The sequence below is a fragment of the Oxyura jamaicensis genome, chromosome 15 (assembly GCF_011077185.1).
Source record: "Oxyura jamaicensis isolate SHBP4307 breed ruddy duck chromosome 15, BPBGC_Ojam_1.0, whole genome shotgun sequence".
NCBI classification, from domain to species: domain Eukaryota; kingdom Metazoa; phylum Chordata; class Aves; order Anseriformes; family Anatidae; genus Oxyura; species Oxyura jamaicensis.
The window spans coordinates 2,157,563-2,176,351 of record NC_048907.1 but is presented as its reverse complement, the minus strand read 5'-3'; the positions used below and the strand labels follow the sequence as shown (position 1 = coordinate 2,176,351).

Sequence of the window (18,789 nt, the reverse complement as noted above, 5' to 3'; positions counted from 1 at the left end):
ATTGCAAGAAGCACATGTAGCTCTCCTGGGAAAACCATCAAGTAAGAACTCAGTGCACGAGCAAGGAAATACTAAAATAACTAAGTACAGAAGGACATCATAGCTGGCAGCTCCTTCTGTCCATCTGGGGGTTTGCTTGTGTTTTTTTTTGTTTGTTTTGCCTTTTTTTTTTTTTTTTACCTGTTCTAATTTTTGTTCAAGCATCAGGCTTTCAAAACTACTGTGCTCCTTGCCTTTGACTCAAATTTTGAGTTCTAAAAGTTGTTTCACCTGACCCTACTTTAGAATAAGGCACACAGGGAACACGGCTGAGGCTTTGACAATGTAATACTCGGGATCAGATAATCACTACTGCGCATATTTTGAATAATACAAAAAAGAACAAAGGAAGTAATTGGAGATACAGACCAAGTATGAAAATATATGCAAGATTACTCAAGCGTTGGAGGTGGAACTAGGAAAACAAGTGGGTTTGCCAGTTCCAAGCCAGCACTCAGCTACTGCACCACAAGTTTCCCCCCACACAGACACTTTTGGCCAGGTGGGACATCTACTGGCATTATCAATGGTAACTGGAAGAGTCTGAAATAAAATCCCAGCCCTTCAGCATGAAGCTTTGGCTCACAAATAAGAGATGCACAAACACAGCACATACAAACCTGGACAAGAAAGGAGAAACCCAGCACATGCTCATTCATTTAAAGCGACTGAAAAAAGGAGGGGACGTATGTGGTGGCGTTACAGGTAACTTAAACATAACGATTTTACATTTTCTAAAAGGGAAAATGTGATTAAAGAGGAAACAAAGGGGACGGGCAAGATAACATCGTCCAGAACCCTGGCAATGAGAGAAGCACATACGGCAGCTGATCAGCACGGAATTTATCTCTAGCAATTTAAAGCCACCTTCATGGTTTTGATCTGTTTCCATCAATAACCATAAAATGGATGGAAGACTAAAGTTCAGAAGTATAAAGAGCACTTTAGCAAACTTCACCACTCTAACAGTAGCTTCCCTAGGATTCAGATATAAGCCAATTAAGACTTCCTCATCATATTGTAGATCTATTTTAACAAGATAGTTAAAATCGAATTGTTAAACAGGAGACTTGTAGACAAGCGCTTCAATTCTACAACACCGAAAAATCACTGCAATTCCTGGACATTCAAAACCAGTTTATTATTTTGGGGGTAAAAAGAATGGGAAAGCATTAAAAACATTTCATGATGGTTGTTCAACAACTGCAGCTGGTTTGTTTTGCAGTTAACACGATAGCTCCAGAATATGGGCAGTGTGGATCCATTCCCAAAGTAGCTGCAGCAGACTTCATACTTCTATATTCAAGTTATCTGTGTAGGTTTGCTAAACAAGTTACCACAGCTCGCAAGCCCCCTGAAAATATCAGCAATGCTTCAAGATTCCAGTATCTACATAATCAACTGTCACAATCAAATTAGGATTCAGTTAAATTGTTCTGCTGGGTTAAACACAAACTACGGGTACAGCAGCTACACAGAGACAGATTACAGTTTCACAGTTTTGGTATTTTCAGCCCTATTTGTAAAAGTTTTTTTTTTTTTTTCCTAAGAAATAAGCGTAACTGCATGCCTAAATTCAGAAAATGTTGCAATGGGAATGAGCTGTGCCCATTTAAGGGAATATATACTGATTAATACATCTAACTATTCACAGAAATCTGGCAAGGTTTCTTAAGCACTATTCATTCATTACTTTTTCAGTTATTTGATTCCACATCCTTAGAAAGCATATAAAATTATCTTGAGAATACAAGTTCTGTCAAACCAGGGAGAACATTAAATGCAAGTCTAATAACAAAATATTTTGAAACTTACGTATAAGAAGATAAACTGCTGTCATAAGTTGATATTACACCATAATTTTCTTCATTGTAACGAAACATGTCATTGGGATCCCATCCATTAGACTAAAAGAGAACGATGTTTGTTTTTCAGAATGACACTGGAAATACATTCCTTTAAAACTAAGGGCTGATGGCAGATGTCAAACCTTTTGCCCATTTTCCTGGGCTCATGAATTCACTGTCCAGGTAACGAAGCTACTAAAACCACAATTTATTTCAGGAATCTTTGCTCATCAGATGCATCTATTTTAGGCTAGAAAGTCAGGTAGCTTTTTTGCTGTTTTTTGTTTGTTTGTTTTTGTGGTTGGTTGGCTTCTAGTACTCGGTACTAGATGATCAGAGAAGATCAGTGGCTAACAAGTAACACACACGAATGCCTTTCCAGAAAGCACAAGCTGACAGTTCTGAACAGTACAAGTGTCCCGCACTGTGGTAAGTGCTAAAACGATTCAAAAGCACTATTAATGCAATTATCTGAGATACACACCACAGGCGGAAGATCCCTGTTGATCAGGGCAACTTGCCCCACTTTATGAAGTACGCTGTTACAGCACTCAAGAATTTCACCTTCACAAATGCTAAATGTTTTGAATGTTTCATAAAAGCACTGACAGTATTCAGTGTTCTAATAAATCTCAGCTGTACAGTACGTACACTGGAACTGACAGGGTAACTGTTCTACCCAGACGAAGTTAATAACCTCACAGAAACATGACTAGATTCTCTTCTTTAACATACTGCAGTCTGAATACCTTACTAAAAAAATGCACGGTTGAGTAAAAGCTGACTGCTACGATATATAAAGAAGCTTCGTTTGAGAATACGCTCCTCATTTAACAATTCATAATCTACTGAGATTGTATCTGTGCTTATTAAGTCACGGGTCAGACTTCCATCAATTTCCTTCATGTTAGCCCTGAGACAGTTAGCTAAGCACAATTTCACCATAACTTACAAATGCAACGACAGTCAGACAGGAATGCTCTGATTAAACACAAGTCACTTCAGTGCACTGCTGAATTTGGAGTCCTTAATAAAAGCTCCTTTTTCAGCCAGTCCTTGAGTCAAACATGTCCCTTACCACAGCAGCTGCCATTTGTCAATATTTGCCCAAAGTGGCATTTGAAATCCAGCTATTCTTATTCAAATTGTAAGAAAGTACTGTGGCAGCTGCTAGCAAAGACTGAACGTACCCCTGTGTAGGCCAGCATTTTCAGCCACAAGTTCATTACTAGATTAAAATTAAGGAATGTTGCAATGCATGTCCAGAGAAATAGCTTGCTTTCTAGAGGCTGTCATAGCTGATAAAAAAGCAGTACTTACAACATCCGTCTCTAATGCCTCAAGCTCCTCAGTAGCGCTGCTTTCTCCTCCATCCCATGGTTCCAGATCCTTTTCTTTGTGCTCACCATTTACTTTAGCACTGATGGCTGAATCAGTAAAAGCATCTACAAGGGAGCGGGGAGGGATGGGGGTGAAATCAAGTTGGTTAAGCACAGGAAGACACTGTATGCACTAGAATTTTTGAGGAACGACCAAATACGACTGATTCACAAGCACATTAACATCGTTCACCTTCACGTGTAGTCGCTGTACTCAATGGACTACATCCGAGAGCTACCTACTTCATACTTAGAATAACTGGGAAGCGCAGACAGACTTCAAATACATCTGTTTACAGGGTGCATTTTTTTGCAACTTCAGGTATGAGACAAGGCATCAAAGAACAGCAGGAATTACTTTCAATCATTTCAAAATCTTTTACACAAACTACATGTATGTTTTGTTGCTAAAAGCAGGGCTACCCAAGGATCCCCGTTCCTATAGGGAACACCAGACTTGTACAATATGTTTCTCAGAAAAGCCTCCACAGCCGCACGCTACCATATTATGCAGATCACAAAAAAGCATGAATGCATCCAATCCCATTCTCTAAATAAGCGGAGTACAAGCTTCCCTTCGAATACCTTGAGCTTCCTCTATTTCCACAATTCCTCGACATACCAGCATGCATGCACACCCTTTTACTCCCTTTGCTGTGTACCTCAATTATCCACTAGCTTGTACACCCATTCAACGTGACATGAACAGAGAAGAATAAAGATCCTGAGCTTTTATTTTTATTTGTTCATGTTTCATTCAAACCAGACTAGGAAAATGGCTGAAGGAGTAATACTAAAATACTGAAGTACTGTTAAAAAAGAAAGTACAAAGCCATTCCTCAAAGAAGCCAAATTTGTATGTTTTATAAGCCACTAAATCTCAGAGCTGCCTGCAAATTCTGAAATTTCTTAAACAGAAGGATTTTTTTAATTAAAAAAAAAAAAAAAAAAGCTTTTTAGAGTGCCTTTAGTCCTGAATTTCTCATTATCTTTCTCATCATCATCTCAACATCTACAGAAAAAACAAGGAGCAAACATTTCTGGTCTTGAAAAAAGATGAGGTCAAACCACCAGACAGTGCTAGATACGAAAGAGTATGGCTTAAATTTACTTTTGGCGAAATCTCACTAAGATAAATGAATTTTAAAGCCATCATGAAAAGAATTCAGAAGATACGATTTGTTGGTCACCAGCGTTACAGATTTTAAACAATCACTGATGTTCTTTTTAGTAGACCGTCAATACAACACATTATTCCTGTTTTCCCCAATTTCAGTTAAAATATGCACATATATTGGCATGATCTATCAGAACTGTGCTTGGTCTGTCTAGCAACATAGAGAGCTATCTCATGAAATGCTCGCTCAACTCATACACAGAGACCAAAGAAACTATGGATAAGCAATTAAGCATTGTTAATAAGCATATGTGAAACAAAACGTTACAGAAGATGGATGAAAAGAAAGAAGTTTATTAGCTAAACGTTCATGTCAAATACAAAGGAATCAGTAAAATAAGAAAAAGCCAAATGAAAGAAGGCCACCTAATGAGGCAAACCACTGTTAGGGCTCGTGTGAAATTGCAAAAACCTGCATCAATCACCATGTGAGCCATCATTGCATACTCCGCCAATGCAGCTGCGATACTACCTACACGGTTGAAGGTTAACACTTCCAAGTGAGATTGGTTTAGCTTCTCGCTAAGCCTGATGCCTTCAGCAGGCACATTCTAGGATTATTTGTAAACTGTTCTGCAACACAGCCATTGTACCATTGGGCTAACTATTAGTGCTGATGCAATACTTCAATCGTTGCATTTTCAACTGTTCGGAATAGGTAAAAAATCAAGGGTGAGAACAGAAGTCATCGACTAACTGCAAGATATTCTAAATGATTCCGTGAAGTTACGCATGCATGTTTTATAGTGCCATAAATGTGCGAGCAAAGATAGTAAGTTTCCATTATATATTATGGTAACAGAAGCATTATGAAAAGGCAAGATGCAGAGACAGAGCGACTGCCAAAAAAGTTACCTGTTTCTGAAGGAACTACAAACAGATGTGGAGAGAGAAAAAATTGGAAGACATCAGATATAAATACAGGTGGATTTTTTTCACATTAAATGGCTGAATTCAGGCAATGCTAAACTCTTTCAGGCCCTCTAGCAGACATATTCACACTGGTTATACATCTCCCACCTTGCAAAGATCATTTCCATAATAAAACTTGAGCAACATTCCCAGTGTTCACAACCCCTTGTGTTTCCCCGTTGTGCTACACTACAAACCCTCCAAACAGCCTACACATCTCTAAGGCATACCACTTGGAAAGAAAACGTCTCTCAGTTTCCCTTCATACAAACAGCATTTAAAATAAGCTATAAAAACAGTGTAATGCTTAAAAGTAAACTGAAACTACTTAGAGTGCTACCTAAGTCCACAGTTAAGGAGTAACTAGAGCATGTTCAAAAGGAAAGCGAAAGTAAGGAGCTTGTATGTGAAACCGTTCACCTTAACAATCCCCTGTAGCTACCACAGCCCTGATTTAGATAGGCCAGTGCTGAAGTTTCACGTTTGATCCTCTCAGATCAGGTATTTTACACCAAATGCAAGTTGGAGGCTGCTGAAATCACTTAAGCAGTGAAATTTATTTCACTGGGGCATAGGGAAGTCTTCTCTGATGAGACTGAATAAACATGAGGTATGAGGACTGATGACAGCACCCGATGGAGGTCATCTGCTGTATTTTAGAAGGGTTTTCCTTCATTTCTTTGACATAACTTCAGACAAAACGCCTCCATACGCAATGATGGCATTTGGGATACTCCAAAAAAAAACCACTAGCTTAATAAGCCTCAAACATTCAACCCAATTTTCCTATTTAAAAAGCCACATTAAAAAAAAAAAAAATCAGCAGTGCTGTCAAAAATTACGATGATAGAGATGAAGTGGGGACAAGTCAGAACAGAAACCCCACTATCTAGTGAGCGCTACAGGGCTGAGTAAGATCCAAACAGCCAATGCTAAGTTTCCCAGCTGAATCCAGCATGTCACTGGGCACAGGAAACATCTCTGCTCTTCCTTTCTTTTTCATTTTAAGTCACAAGTGAGACTGCAACATCGGCTTATGCTCTACAACCCAAAAAAGTCTAGAGTTAGGAAACATTCAAGCTGCAAAGGCCGACTTCTAGTCACACAACACAGTCTCATGAGCATCCAGACAAAGTTGAAGTGTAGCAGAAAGGTACCTCAAGGCACAGGTCGTTATTTTCCTGGAACAAACAGCCAGCCAGACACGCGGGACACCCAGATTAAAAACATGGCAAGTCAAACAAGACATTAACAAAGCTGATGAGCAACAAAATTGAGAACACACAAAAATTCTTCCAATTAGTGCTTCCAAAACAAAAACACTGCTCTTAAGATTATTAAGAAAGTAGAGGCTGAAACCAACTGCTGCTACAGGCACCACCTGGCAGAGCACTAGCAGACAAGATACTGACTGCACAGGCTCGCCCCTCCCTCTTCCTTATCTGGTGCCTCCTATCTCTGAACTGTTGAAGGAGCAATCCACGTGACACCTTGATATGGCCAAATTTTTATTCAATTCCTTTTGCACATGGTAAAACTCAAATCAAAGGTCAAATGAAAACTGGTCGTACAAAAAGCTTGAGCTTTAACGCTCAGCTAGACCCCACTGCTTCTGTACCTGCTTAACATGAAGTCTCCTGAGCAAAGGAGCTTGATATACTGAGACCTCACTTCTTGTTTCAAAGCCTGCTAAATGGAAGAAAAAAAATCCCAAAGACAATTTTACGCAAGAGAAATTGCATTAAGCACAAGCGAATTAAATATACACGTTCTAAGAAAAAACTCAGCTTGGGCACATTCTTCAAGTATGTGCTATTAAATGACTTCAAGAAAGGACTGCCAGAATAGAGCAATTAAGAGTCCAGGTTTGATTAATTTCAGCCTTTAAAAAGCTTGTTTTCTCAAACATGTTTTGCGCTACTAATGGTGAAGAGCACAAACATGCATTTAAGCACAACTCTGCAGTTCAAAAGCTATTAAGCCAGGCTGCATTATGTGCCAAAGGTGTTCATGGCGCACAGCAAACTTTGATCGAGTTTAGTATGGCTCAAAGTAAACTGAGGTTTCAGCCTAAATGTTACAAAACAGGAGTTTACTGTTGAAACTACTCGCTACTGATTTAAAACATAGAAACCAGTTACCACCAGCTCTGCAGACCAACATTTCCTTCCTTTGTTCCTAATATGCCTACTGCTATTCCCCTTGCAACGCTTTCTCTGGAAGGATGCCACTTTCAGCGCTAATTCAAGGAAAAACTCAAATAGACAATTCTCTCTTGCCTTTTTTCATTGCATTTGTATTATTTTGCTCAGAGTGCAGAAACCGTGCCAAAAACCAATAAAAACATTGTAGAAGCCTATTACTTTAACAGTAGTTATGATCTTGAATTGTCTCGTCTTTAAAGAGAAGCCAAGAAGACAACTCAAGCCTTAGTCAAATTTGAATCATAGGGAAAGTAGCAGAGTGGCCTGATCGGTGCTTAGGACTAGAGAAAACACTGCTAGAAGCTGGTTCTGCAGAACGCTGGGGAAACATCCTCCTGTTCCCATCATACAGCCCTAGTCATCTAGCAACTACTAAATCCGAGCGCTTCACCTTTGCTTCAGAAGGCAAAGCAGAGATGTTCCGTGTTAATATCCTGCCAAGGATGTCAGCTTGCACATTAAGGTAGATTTTTAGCTGATGATTTCCACTGGTGCATGCAGAAAACTGCCTGTCTCTCCTTCCATGCAGACAGAATAGTCTGAGGGGAGAAGATGGACATCATGCATTTTCACCTGAGTGTCCCTATGCTTCCTTCATCAGCCTGCCGGTACTGCAGAAAGCCCTAACAGCACAGCGAGGGCCCCTCGGATGACCCCTTTTGAAGCCTAGCAGAAGGCTACTTGAGCACAAAGGTCTAGGCAGACAGACAAGAGTTGCAAATTGAGGCCCTAGGTAGCAGGGACAGCTTTTGTATTTTTTTTTTTTTAAGCATAAGCTGTCAGAAAGTTCCTATCCACACAGACCTGTTTTTTTTCTCCCAACCTGTCCAATTACTAGAGCACACTTCCTCCACTGATCCATCTGAAGGTGCAATGTCATGCTTGGCAGAAGCAAATCTAAGACTGCTGCTTCCAAACGGGGCAGTTTCACCCACCTCAAGCTTATACAGCCACTACCTTCCCTGTCCTCACACTCCTGATGTAGCTGCAGGATGAATTATCAGCTCACTGCTCCAAAGCTGCACGAGTAAGATAGCAATGAAAGGTGCTTGGCAGACCGTTGCGGATGGTTCTTTCAGAGATAACTGTATTTTCCACTCCTTCTGAAAGGAGAATCCATCCCATTCGCTTTCTCCCTACCCACTGCTCTTTACCACTACTCTTCCAGTCTTTGACAAAAAGGCAGAGACAAGAGAACATCTCTGCTGTCGGGTCTGAGGGTAACTCAGAAGATCAATATCCGAGAGTCGGGGGCACCACTTGTCTGCGCTCCTCCAGCTCAGCAGAGAAGCAAAAAAAAAAAAAAAAAAAAAGCCAGAATAAAAATTCATAGAACTCAAGATATTGTACCCAACCAGGGAAACAGGATACACTAAACTTTACAAAACCAGTATCTTTTGCAGCAAGAAAGTTTACTTCGAGGCCTCCACAACAGTCTAGCATTTGTCTAAGCGTAAGGGGGAAGAAACTACACAAATACCTACCCACCAACAAACCCTACCCCAGTAAGCCTTTCCTATGGCAACCGAGTGCTTGTGGAGTGCCCCTTTGTTTGACTACATTTTTTAAGAAGTGAGAGCAAGCTGCCTTTCCACCAAATGTGTCCACACTGCACACTAACTTGTCTGGGAAACAGCCAGGACATCAACGGCTAAGAAACTTTAAAGTATTTGTTCCCAGATCTATGGAAGGTAACAGCCTTTGTTCTATACAAAGTGCAACACTGTCAAATATATCTGGGCGCCAGGCAGTAACCATCCCCAACACGAATGCAGCAGGCAACACCATCTCCCTCACCTAGAAGTTCAGACCCAGTTCTCAGTGCAGATCACACAAGCTCATCTGACTCTGTACCATGAAGGTTTGGGCTGCTTTATAAGAACAAAAGGCCCACCATTCCTGCATGCATGCTCACACACTTCCATTCTGAATCCTTGCTTACTTCATTTCCCAAGAAGCAGAAAGCCCTTCTTTGCTCTAATTTGCAGGTGTGATCAGAGATTGACTTCTACTTCCAAGTGTGGTTTCAAGATAATACATTTTTGAGACAAAATGGAAAGCAGATTAATTTACCCACTACGAGTTATCAAGTTTTGCAGCCTTCTAGTTTATCTTGCTCTGTCTCTACAGTTTTATGTCCGCTCTCTTAAGTAGTTGGAGAGGAGATTTAGATGCAAAGGCATTCCACCTAATAATGCAAACTGAGTGACTGTTCAACCCAAAGCAATTGTTTTCTTCTAGATAACTTCCATTGAGTAATTATTCCTAGAAGAGTAGTGTATTTTTCATTCCATTTACTAAAAATCTATAAAAATTGGGTAACAGAGAGCCCAGTTTGCATTTACATCAAAGTGATTCCATGTGCATAGCAGATCCATTATAAAACAGCTCTGGTGCAATTCAAATTCAAAGTCCCATCCGGAACCTGGAACTTATCTGCATTTAAATGGTACCGTTGCTCTGACATTATGCATCTTCTTCTAGGAAAAGCGAATTCCTTGAAACAAGCATCTTAACCTTCAGCCGTAAGTCAGGCAAGAACACACAGTTGTACAAACACAAGGTGAAAGGAGTGAAAATCTCTCTTTAAATGTCCACAAATCCCTACCCCTAAGTCACTGCTACAGGGGAATAAAGCAGATGTGTTACGATAAACACTTAGCTCCCAGTGACAGCTGTTGATCAGCCTGAAAACATACAAATGTGCACTTTCACTCCATGACACAGAAAGATATGAAAAACATAAGAAAAAAAAGACTTTGATATAGATAATGTTAGGAACCTTAAAAAAAAGGTATACCTCTTCTGGCATAATTGGTATCCATATCCTTAAAATGCACCATAACAAAATCTGAAGACTTGAATAAGATACTCTCTAGTATGTCTTCACGTTTTGGCCCCAAACTGGATTCTGCGGTTTTCCGATGAGCAGCATCGAGCACTAAATCACACTATGAGAGATATATAAAGAATATCCTAATTTAATGCACAATAAGCTATGAGATAACTTCACATAAGTGGAAAAAGCAGACATTTACAGTAGTTTGCAAAAATGAATCTGCTTGTGTAAACTTAGACATCAATAGTCAAAATAATTGATAATAAATATTCCCATTTAAGGAAGCGTTGATTATTCAGCCTTCAAAAAGAAAAGAGGGAGAGTCAAAACTGTAAAAATTACCTTAGGACTGTAAGTTTTAAAAACTCCTTCATATATACCACCATTTTTCACCTGTACTTCACATTTGGATCCCTAGAAAGCAAGAAAAATGAAAATGCAGTTTTCTACCAGCCTGACAAACGTCATTTGAGCAATTTTCTCAAAAATGTATCTTTACATAAGTATAAGGTAAAAAAATAAAGCTTAGTGTTTATTCAAATCTACTTATCCAACATTTTCCTGTTTACAAATACACCTCTTTGTTCTGCAGATGCAGACACCTAGGTCTGTACCACAATTTGTTCTGAAGGGATTTCAGGATAATCGCAGAAGCATTTTTGGTACACACAAGACTCTTGATCAGTTACTCATGCAAACAAGGTTTTGTGCAAAACCAGATCTGTTAACGGGTACAAGTAAGGATGAAGTCTTATCCCAGATTCTAGCTGCTGTGGGACAGTCTGTGTTACCCGATTTTGACACATGGGGATTTCCCTTATATAAATTCATTATTTATTGATAATCTCCCTGAAGACAGAAAATTAAGAATACGACCAGTGAAGATGAGAAATTTGCCATACCTGTTCAAATACAATTTGTAGCTTTCCAAGCCAAAAATACACAAAAGCTATTACTGTGACTGTTTAAATTCCAACCTCGGAACATGGTGCATGCTGTTGTATTCACTCCATAATATTACAATGAGTGTAATATTAACAATTCTGTGTCACTATAGACACTGTTTACCCTACTTCCCAATGAAGACTTACAACAACTGACGTAAGTATGTGAACCATTCTCATGTTTGCATAGATGCCATCGAACGAAATCTGAAAGATAAAAATGATGTTGTCATGAATAGACGAGAAATACTCATAACACTTCAGAGAGCCGATGCTACAAACACAAAGCCAGCTTTCAGCCATACGCGCTAGCTCCTAGGAACACACCGGTCCAAAACCTTACTTGGCCAACAAACACTGAACTTAAGTCACACCAGATTAGTAGAGGACTCCTACACCTTTCCCTGATCAATTAAACATCTGAACACCCACCCTCCCAAACGAGAGAAACTTTATGGAAGCCCTAATGTCACTCAGTGTCAATCCCCTGACTGGCTGGGTGAAGCTCCCACGTGGAGAAGCATAACTGAAGAGCCCGGCCATCATCCCGCGCTGGTTTGAGAGCTATCAACAGGATAAGGTACCTCAACTGCTGGGGATGTAAAGAGGTGCTTTGGGGCCTGGTGAGAGACATCCCTCCAGCTAACGGACCTGATGACGTTCATTAACAGAAGCTAAGGTCATCAGATCACAAAGTGCCAAAGAGCTACAAAGCCTATCTTAAAAACAGCCAAAAAGAATTCTCTGCAGTTTCAGAATCTGAGCTCTGAGCCTAGGGAGCTGACCATGCATCCTCAGGCTGCCAGGCAAGGTGCTTGCACACGCACAGGTGAAGTGTGAGGATGACTCTGTTTCGTCAAGATCTTGCATCTCTCCCCATCAACCCCATGCTTGTCGAGCAAGAGATGCTGAAACGTGCAAGCATCCCACCATATTTTGAGCTTTTTAACTGGTAACACCTCCAGTATGTGTTTAAGGGCATTCCCATGCTCAACACTCGGTGTTGTTCAAAGTGCAGTTCAAAGATCCATTTTTAAAATCAAGATCCAGATCTTTAGCTTTGATAAAATCATGCTTTACAAGTCAAGCCACATGTATACTTCAACGGTATTGAGCCTTGGAAACAACTAAAGCTACACACTCAGGTAATAATGGGTTAGCTATAACAGCACTGGGTTTGCTATTTCATTGGAAAGCTGCTTTTATTTAACTAAATATGTTGCCTTGCTATCTTTAGTCATCTGTTTAAAGGAGAAACCAGTGTTAGATAGTTCTCAGATAAAGCCATGCTCTTGAATTTGCTCCTAAGTTAAACTGTATCCACATATTTACAGCTTTATATGAGATTTATATGAATGTAGTTCAAATGTTTAAGTGTTCCTTCCCTCCTTGCCCTCCCAGGAGATTTAGATGAATGCAAGATGTTATATCTTTAAAAAAGCATAGCTCAGTCTAAAATATTCATCAAGGTATCCACGATTTGAGAGAATGTTCCCTATCTGCTATTTTCACATTGTTACTCCAGTTCCTGCTAGAGGAGCTGTTTCGTTGTATCTACAAGAGGTACAATGAGGGGGGAAAAATACTCACCGTAGGCTGAGGCGGTCCTTTGCCACTGCTGCGACCTCTGAAATTAAACACACACATCAGATACAATTAAAAAAAGAACTACTGAAAATCACCAATTTTGTAGCAAAGAAGAATTCAAAAGCCTGACTTTGTTTAGTGTTGAGAATGGGAGCAAAGGAGAACTGCGCTTCCCTAGAGCCGAACGTGGCAGTTACAGGGCCTACAGCATTTCTCCTTCAAGCACTGACCTACAAGCAACACCGGCAGTTACTGGGTAAGAGGGTTACCTACAAAAAATTAAAGGACAAAACAAAGAAATGCGAACACCGTTCCGTTACAAAACTCCACAAATATTCTCTCTCAAGCACAATCCCGTAGCTGAAGCGAATTCCAAAGCTTGCTGGCATGCAAAAGCAAAACCACCTCATTTGCACTTCTGGGCTCCGTCCCCATCCCAGTCACTTCTTTGGGATTACAACCACACCGTCGCTGCCTCCCTGACCGAGGGCCACCGACCGACCAGCCCCACCCCAAAACCTGCCAGCCACTGCGAGACCCAGGCAGCTAGCCCACCCCAGTCCCTCAGCCCTAAAAACCAGCAGCTCCTTCCAGTTCAATTCAATGCGTGCAACATCCACGCCTCAAGATGCTTTTAATCATCCTGGAAGCTCTTAACATCAACCCGTAAGCTCTTCACACCTTGCAAAGAGCGATGGAACGGCCTCTGAGCTCCAGCTCGGCCATGGCCACCCCAAGAGGGGCCCTGCAGCCAGCAGGTCCCCAGCTACAGCTTCAACGCCACCGGCGTGCCTTCTTCCAAAGCGCCTTCCCTGTACCAGCAAGTTCCAGTTTTAAATGTTTCTCTTTGGGATTTAGATTTGTATCACTATGACGACGTAGAGTGCGCTCTGTTATGCAAGTACGGCAAAACAAAGTCCTCGCTTTTACTGCAAAAAATCAATTTCTGAACCAGACCCATCTTACGGATGGCACATCCATTTAATTAGAGAGGCCCAAAGAATCATGTTCATGTTTCAAAACATCCAAACAACACGGAAACCTAAATCCAACTGAATGCCAAACACGTCCAGCTGCTTTGGAAAACACTGTGCTGAGCTCGAACACAACCTTGCTCTCCAAACATGCCCTTATACACGGGACTCGTGAGCTAGTCACGAAACCAAAGGGTTCTCCCAGATGAGGCAAATTTGGCAGAAATCAGCAAGTCCATCAGAGAATCGTGAAAGTCCTTAACAGGGAAAGAGAAATGGAAACCCACCCAACTACCGGCTGACCAGCTTGAGAAAACAACAGAAACAGCATCACGCACGCTGATGACATTTGCTGATTGGGAATAAAGGCAGACTTCAGATGTCAGGCTGACATTTGCAGAATACTTGCGGAGCACTAATCTGACAAAGAAATCCCAATGCAAACAGCCTTTATTTAACTACCTGAACTTCCTAGAAGGTAGCGTCACAACTCCGGGCTTGCCCTGGTGAGGAGCAGCTCTTACCTTTGACACCGCTGCTGTTTGTCAGGTGGCCACCACCTAGAACAGGGCAGTAACGTGAGCCCTTCATGAACCTGGAACATTTAGTATTGAGATGAACCATCCTCTTCTTGGAAAGCCGTCCCACCAGACGTGAAATGGCCCCAACAAAAGAGGCACAAGCCAGCTCTGGTTTATCCTTTTGTCATAACCAAAAGCTTCACCAAAGCCACCTGTCAAAGAACATGGAGGAAGTGAACAATATCACGGATCCTCCTGTTGGCCGCAAGGACTGGAGAAGACATCCTTTCCGACATCAGCTGTAGAAGTGGCCAAAACGAGAGCTTGGTGCCTTCGAAATAGAAAGCACTGCCCCAGTGAGCGGCGTGCATTCTTAGAACTTAAATAACCGGCTTGCTGGGCCGGTCAGCAAGCTCACGGCGGTCTGCTTCAGCACTCGACCTGAAGCATCCTGGATTTTCCATCTCCTACCACACTTCCAAACTTACCATCTCTCACAGATACGTGAGTAGGAGCAACGTGATCGCGCACATCCACGCTGGCAAGAGGCTGCGGGGTTCTACATCAGAGCACGAGTTAAGGCAATTACACAAGTTGTACGCGCTGCTCGGATCCGACTGATCTCTTCGCAGACCTGACCTCGTTTTCTAGCTACAACCGTCGAACGGAAACCCCTAAAGATATTCACCAAGACTTTAAACAATCCTGCCAACATTACAACTCAATCGTACCTGCACGAACCTTCTGCTAGGACCAAGACTTTGACTTGCAGGTCACCTTCCAATGGTGGAGGCTCAGTTCAAGCTACCTTTAGGTGCATCTTTGACACGCCAAATGAAGAACAAGCCAGGGCCTTCACCAAAGCAGGCCGTCTTTGCCAGAAGCAGCTCGCCACAATTGAAAACCGAAGAATAAAAATGGGGGTGGGAGAAATTAGAAGGGTCAGTAGCAATTTCGCACTGCTACCTACAACCACATCTCGGTTCTAATGAGCGGGGTGAATTAAAAATGCGTTTTGTATTGCAGAAATGTGGTTGAATGGAAGCCTTGGAGAAGGCACAGCACCTTGGCAAATCAAACTGGGAAACCCATTCCAGTGCTTCAGGGTAGGAAAGTCACCCGGGCAGCGAAGTGCTGCACCAGACAAAGTAACTTGACCAAGCAATTAATCTTGGTAGCCAGCTCACTGCAGGCTGGTACTTGTACCTTGAGAGTGAAAGTCTACGCAAGGGCTTAATCTCAAATGCTGCACAATAAACATTTTTTTTCCCGGAAGCAACTTGTGATTTTTTTTTTCTGTTTTTATGAATCCTCACTGCCCTACTCCTCAACAGCCCTCGCTCGCCTCCCGTCCTATGTTTACATGCCGAGCAGAGCGTTTGTATAAGCAAAACAAGGTCACGCATTTCTATTTTTCCAGTTAAGCGAAAACCAGTGCACGTCTTTCCAGGACGCGAAGTTTTCTTCCCAACAGCATCTTCACTGATACTACGGAGAAGAAACAGAGGCACCCACACTGCAATTAATGTCTGCAGCAGCAGCGCAACTACAGAGACTGTGGAATTGAACAGAGGGAACGGGAGTTTCTGGAGCACTCCCTGCCACTACTACAGCTCTGAGAACTATTTAAGGACGCTCTACAGAACTTTCATTACAAGTGCGGGGAGCTGATAAAGCCTTCCTCTAAGGAAGAGATCACCAGTACAAAGTTCAGACCTCGTTTAAGCGCAGAAATTGCCTACATAGGAGTCAAATGAAGCTAAGCTGTCACATTAAGGTCACACGAGTAGTACTGCAGATTGTTTTCAGTAATTTTTCCCGATGCTGACGTTATTAAACGTCTGCTCTTGTCTTCGTACAAGACAACTTCTGTAGTGCCTGAGCAGATAAGCACGCCTCAATCAAGTGCACACTTGTGCCTGTTGATGGACTTGGTCACCGAGGAACCTCCTTCAGACACCTCGCAACGAATCTGTCGTTAAATTAAAACGTACTCAAAAGCAGGCACGGAATATTGCTCTAAAATGAATTAACTGCTGCAAGGAAAGAGAAAAAGCCATTTATTTTGCTCAGCAGTTCAGCATAGCTGCATTAAAACCGACACACACAAAGACATCAGAACGAACTAGAAAACCAACGAATGCCATGTGGGACCAAGCCTCCAGAACAGTCCCTCGCGCTATTTCTGAGCACCTCGGTGGTCAATATTCCCAATTATTGCTACCCAAACAGAACCGACACCTCCCTTCTGCCCCTTCCTTAAGCCTTTAGTTGGGCTAATAAGGGATGGCAAGAAAAAGGGAAATCAGAGCAGGCAAGAAGCGCCAAGCCTCAAAAGCCAGCTACGCCACGTTGGATAAGTTCATTTTTCACTTTTTAATGGTTAAACCCATTTATACAAGACAGAAACTTCCGATATCGATAAAGGGCGCCCAGCTTCAGTTGGGCAAGAAAGTTACCAAAATAAAGGGCCTTTTGCCACAATTGTAGCCAGCCATGTAACCCTCCAAAACCAGAGCTGGAGGGGCTCTGCCCTCAGACAAAATGCCCCCGGGGAAAAAAAGGCTGCAGAGTTTGAAGGCAGGCTGAGGAAGATGCAACCCCCAGCCAGAGGATTGTCAGCTTCTCGTGGCTGTGTTAGGGACAAAGTGAACTAAACCTCAAGACGTAGGTGCCAGGTAAGGTTCTGACTGGTGCGTGGGGCAGATTTGCAGCCCAGGCCCTACATTTTCCCCGGTTACAGTCTAACATCTGTTGGCATCCCTGCTCCAGCCCAATTTCCCACCCGCCATATTCCACGTGCTGCTGCTACCGAACACAAGCAGAATGATGGCACTTCCCGCCGCTTTTATAAAAATTTATTAATTCTTCATGTTTAATTTTTAAACACCTGGAAAGAAAGCTCCTTTTGTGATTTTCTTCCCCAATGTAAAAGGGGAAGGGATAACAATGAAAAGCAAACAAGCAAACGCTGGAATTTCCCACTCTTTCCCACAAGATCTTACCTTTTCTAACACGAAACACGTAAATCCACCGCTCCAAGACCACGGAAATATGCACGGGGATCAAGGCTGACCCTCACTCACTACCAGGCGCTCAGCCCAACCCAGTATTACAGTACTGAAAACAGCATAAAATTAAGCCCAGGATGGTTTACTATCAAGCTTTTTACCCAAATTTAAGCCTTTATGAGCAACCTGACCCTGAAAAGCAACATTCTGTTGCATCCCAAGGAAGAAAAAAAAAAAGGAAAAAAAGGATACCCGTGTTTGCAGAGAACTGAGCTGCAATACTGCTAAGAAAGCCTGGCAAAAACTGGAGATGTTTAAGTTTCTGTTAAGCGTAACACTTGGAGCTGAAAGCAAGATGCAGGCCAGCTAAAAAGCAATTTGATTTTTTCAGAAATGAAAAGCTAAATGGCTTTCCTCTACAGGGAAAAAAAATGCAGCGTGAACCACCCTGAAGTTTGTAGTCCAAAAAGAGGCAAGGCTTTTCTTTAGGGTAGCGATAGGAAAAGCTCTCTGAAGGTTTCCTATGGGGCTCCATCAGCCCAGGGACTGGGATTTTACTGACTTGTCATTCAGAGCCAACTTCAAGAATCAATTTATATATATATATTTTTAAAAAAAAAAAAAAGGTATAAACACCACTGTAGGCACACGTTGGTCATTTAACAGTCCCACTACAACTCCCTAAGAAGTTCTGAAATGGAATCTATCCAACAAAAGCAGAGAGGCAACAACGCTGGGAGGAGAAACCCAATGGCTTTAATTTTAAAGCTTGACAAAGGAATCGAGGCTCACACCTTTCATCTACCGAGACAGGCGCTCACAATACGGATTTTTGCAAAATAAAAATGTTAAAAAAAAAAAAAGCTGTGGGTTTTGTTGTCCTTCACGTTAACCTCCATAGTGCCACTGTCTGTTGGCAGGGGTAACTGTTCAGCAAGGCACAGTAAACATCATGGGCAACCCAGACAGCCATATGTAAAAACCAGGGAATTATTTCAGCGCTGGGGCACCCGCTGCTGCTGTTTCAGTTCATTTCGTTCTTTTCCACCCTACCCAAGCTTTTTCCCCTTCCAGTTCCCCAGAGCGGTAACAAAGTAAAACTCCCATTTTCGGGGATGTGCAACAATGGAGCCGCCGTCAACTCTTTTTTATCGCCAACGCACCAAACCGGGGGGGGGGGGGGGGGGAAATAAAAATAAAGGGAGCTGCCCCGAGCGTGGTGACCTTCAGCCCGCCACCATCCTCCTCCTCCGATTGTTCGCTGGGACCCCCGGAGCTTGGGGGAAAATGCAGGCGAGAGGCCGGGCCTGGCTCGGCCGGGGCCGGGGGGGGGGAGGAGGGGGGGGGGGGGGGGG

The 18,789-nt window shown here is 42.3% G+C and overlaps 1 protein-coding gene across 14 annotated transcripts in view; it reads right to left on the bottom strand.

Moving 5' to 3' along the window:
- The window catches only part of ATXN2 (ataxin 2), a 50,200-nt gene that overhangs the window by 30,773 nt on the left and 638 nt on the right, over nucleotides 1-18,789 (bottom strand). For 9 of the 14 annotated variants that reach the window (XM_035341029.1, XM_035341024.1, XM_035341028.1 and 6 more), the window contains exons 2-8: nucleotides 12,932-12,968; nucleotides 11,489-11,548; nucleotides 10,740-10,811; nucleotides 10,359-10,509; nucleotides 5,298-5,312; nucleotides 3,207-3,331; nucleotides 1,855-1,946 (exon numbers count right to left, since the gene is read on the bottom strand). In XM_035341029.1, coding sequence (XP_035196920.1) covers nucleotides 1,855-1,946; nucleotides 3,207-3,331; nucleotides 5,298-5,312; nucleotides 10,359-10,509; nucleotides 10,740-10,811; nucleotides 11,489-11,548; nucleotides 12,932-12,968 — 552 coding nt within the window. The remainder of the gene's footprint in view (nucleotides 1-1,854; nucleotides 1,947-3,206; nucleotides 3,332-5,297; nucleotides 5,313-10,358; nucleotides 10,510-10,739; nucleotides 10,812-11,488; nucleotides 11,549-12,931; nucleotides 12,969-18,789) is intronic. The other 5 variants (XM_035341020.1, XM_035341022.1, XM_035341021.1 and 2 more) reach the window with 1 other exon arrangement.